This window comes from Primulina eburnea, unplaced genomic scaffold (genome assembly GCF_022965805.1).
Source record: "Primulina eburnea isolate SZY01 unplaced genomic scaffold, ASM2296580v1 ctg43, whole genome shotgun sequence".
Taxonomy (NCBI): domain Eukaryota; kingdom Viridiplantae; phylum Streptophyta; class Magnoliopsida; order Lamiales; family Gesneriaceae; genus Primulina; species Primulina eburnea.
This window is the reverse complement of record NW_027331244.1, coordinates 1-3323: the sequence shown is the minus strand read 5'-3', so window position 1 is coordinate 3323 and position 3323 is coordinate 1. Positions and strand designations below refer to the sequence as shown.

Sequence of the window (3323 nt, the reverse complement as noted above, 5' to 3'; positions counted from 1 at the left end):
TATAACATTTCTCTACAATTATTTATTGGAGGGAGCCACAAAAAAAAACTAAATTAATCTAAAATGCATGTAGACTAGACACTGCAAAAAAAATCATTTTTTAGCGACGGTTTTGAAATTTGCGACGGTTTTACAAAAATCGTCTTAAATAAAATATTTGCGACGGTTAATACAAAACCGTCGCAAATATTAGCGACATTATAAAAAAAACGTCGCTAATTAGCGCTAATTTATGATAAACCGTCGCTCATTAGCAATATTGCATGGGAACTGTCGAAACCTGTCGCTAATTTGCGACAATTATCATCAACAAATTAAATAGTTGCAATATTGAATCTAAAAACCCAAACAAAGTTGAAGAAGTTCACCAAAAAAGTTGGATATTGTCATTTTAGATAATTCTAATAAGTTTCAAACAAAAATCAAATGTAAAACATGCATGGGGCACAATCATTTTCACCAAGTCATAGTCTTTAGCAAAAGTCTCTAAAAATAGACTCGAGCCAAGAAAACATTCCAACAATCAGCTCCCCTCCCAAGTCTAAAACCAGATGGCCTTAGCATTAATCAACATTTTCTTTAGAGATCCATCAACATGGAGGGAGATGACATCTTTGGTCGAACCGACCAATTGTCCGCCAATAAATACAGAAGGGACAATTGGGTTGCAGCCTAATACTCTCAAGGCCAACTCCATCTCCCTCCCGTTTTCATCTTGATCGACCTCGTGTATTGCTGGGCTCGCGCCTAGATCATAGAACAAAGCTTTGATACTGTGACACATGCAACAAGAGCTCTTCGTGAAGATGACTGCAGCTTTCTGGGAAGCTAAATCCCTTATTCTGTCCATAAGTTTCCAAGACTTCTGTCAAACAATTAAGCTAGAGTTGGTTTGAATTTTGAGGGTGTGTTGTTTGTGTGTCTGTCCTTATTTATAGAGGGCAGTTGACAGTTTTGGATCATGTTTGTGCATCTTCATTGAAAACGATACTTGTTCCAGATAAAGATAAATAAAGAGATATAACGTCAAGAGAATCAACTCCCAAGTCATTCAACTCGAAATTATTATTGTCAAGTTTCTGTTAGCTTTCACGGTTTAGCCCGGACCCCATTTGTCAATATTAGCTCAACCATGATTTAAAAAATTCTAACCCGAGTAAAATGAAAACTTGGCTCCGCCACTGCCTACGGTGTGGGTCATATCCCATATTCTTAGAACTCATAACAGCTTTCACATGATTATTCGAAAGCAGCAAGCATGATATTGATATTATTATTATTATTATTATGATAAAAACCCACATGTAAAAGACTAATTTTATTAGTCACTATAATGTCTCGAAGGGGCAATATAAATTATAAATTGGTATTTAGCTATGCTACATCGAGAGATTTAGACATTGGATGAGGTAGATAGTGTAATATCTTTTTCCAATCTAATAGATGAGATTGTACCAATAGTAAAGGAGTGTTTGTAAGAGGTTATTTTTATTTATTTGAAGTGATTCTTTAGATATTATAATGAAGTTGGTGAGAAGGAAATAGTGATCGTTGGTGTTGGGATGCAACCAAAGTCCCACTTTGGAAGATCTAGAGAAAGATCATTGGTTAATAAAGATGTAATGATATCTCCATTGGTATGAGGCCTTTTGGGTGGTTCCAAAAGTAAACCATGAGGGTTAAACCCAAAGTAGACAATATCATACCAACGGGAGATATCCGGATTCCATTGGTGCCAACAGTTGGAAATAAAAATCCAAAATTAATACAAGTTAAAGTTTGAGGGTTTGGAGAAAAATTACTTTCAAGTTTAATTTTTAGCTAAATAGCAACAATATCCTCACCTATATAAAACTTGTCTATTTTAATTATCTAAATTTTTGTACTAACACCATCAACATAATTATTATTATTTTTTGAATATTTTATATTAAAAATAATTTATCTTTATAACATGAATCTTGAAAATTTATATAAGAATAATACAAAAAATTTCTGTAAATAAAAATATAAAAGATGTAAAATACTTTTAGAAGGCCGGGTGTGAATCCGAGAGAAAAGTAAATAAAAAATAATTGAAGATAATTGTTGAATATGATCAGTTTTTAGAATAAGTGATATTCAAAAACACCTCAAAACCTAGCTAGAATCTGAGCTTTCTATAAGCTCTCTTAAAATATCTAGTGTAGCATCTCCTTTCCCATAAAATTGCACCCCTTTTGAAAGGCGATGTTCATGACGATCTATCCTCCCAAAGGAAAGCTGCTTCTTCCATTGTGTCACATCAATATTATGCATAACCCCCAAAGATAAGCAAAATACTAAAGCATCAGCCTTGTAGGTGGATAACCTTCCTAGCAGTGGCGGAGCACATGCTTATGTACCCGGGCTAAACCATTTTTTAAAAAAAAATATACGTAAATTTTGTATAATTTTGAAATAATATGATATTAGTTCAGGTAGATCAATTTAAAATATTAAATATTCTAGAGTATAAAGTTCTAGCTCGGACAGAGCCATATTTTGGCTCCGCCATGCTTCCTAGCACATTAGCCTATCCATATTTCTTATGATAGAAACTTGAGATTACAGCTAACTCAGGGAAAGTTTCCACAGATTTCAATGAAAATGTCTTGCTTTTCTGATTGTGCAGCAGCCTAAGTAACAAGTCTTGCTCGCACGCATGTCACTCGTATAACCTATGCAGCGACGATTTGTGCTGGTTGACATCTAGTTTCCGTACATTCGAATCATTATCAGACCTAGATTTTAGATGGAAAAAGAAGATAATAATTTTGAATGTGTGGAAGGGGCAGAAAGTTTGGGATATATATTCGGTATTCCTTAGTTTTGTGGGAGAAATTCTATCTTTTGTAAACCAATGTTATCATGCCAACGTACCTAGTGTAGCACCAACCAGTTACCTCAGAATCAGTAAAGTTCACCAAAAATAAATTTTATTTAAAGTGCAAATGAAAATCGAAGATTCAGCAGTGTATAAATTAGGATTTAACACACAGATGGTACTGCAATTTGAGTGTTTGCTACTTTATTCTTCTTCTGGTTTGAGCTGTTGGATGGATTCTTGGCTGATGTGTAAAAACTATCACGATAAGAACTTATCCAATTCATTGCAACTTTAGAATCTGACTCATGGATCATACCTTTTGCATCATATCCCGGTAAAAAAAGAAACAAGAAATCTGAGCTAAAACAAAAACATTTTCAAGTCAATGCTTCTTAATTATATTAGTCATGCAGCAAAGCAGAAATAAAATAGCTGATAAAGTGATGATAACTATACCACAAGCTTTTTTCAGTGA

At 33.9% G+C, this 3323-nt stretch overlaps 1 protein-coding gene across 1 annotated transcript; it reads right to left on the bottom strand.

Moving 5' to 3' along the window:
- Positions 1-374: 374 nt before the first annotated feature.
- On the bottom strand, positions 375-924 carry LOC140821131 (glutaredoxin-C11-like). The gene has a single exon (XM_073181547.1). The coding sequence runs from the start codon at positions 848-850 to the stop codon at positions 542-544; it is 309 nt and encodes a 102-aa protein (XP_073037648.1). The 5' UTR covers positions 851-924; the 3' UTR covers positions 375-541.
- Between the last annotated feature and the right edge of the window lie 2399 nt (positions 925-3323).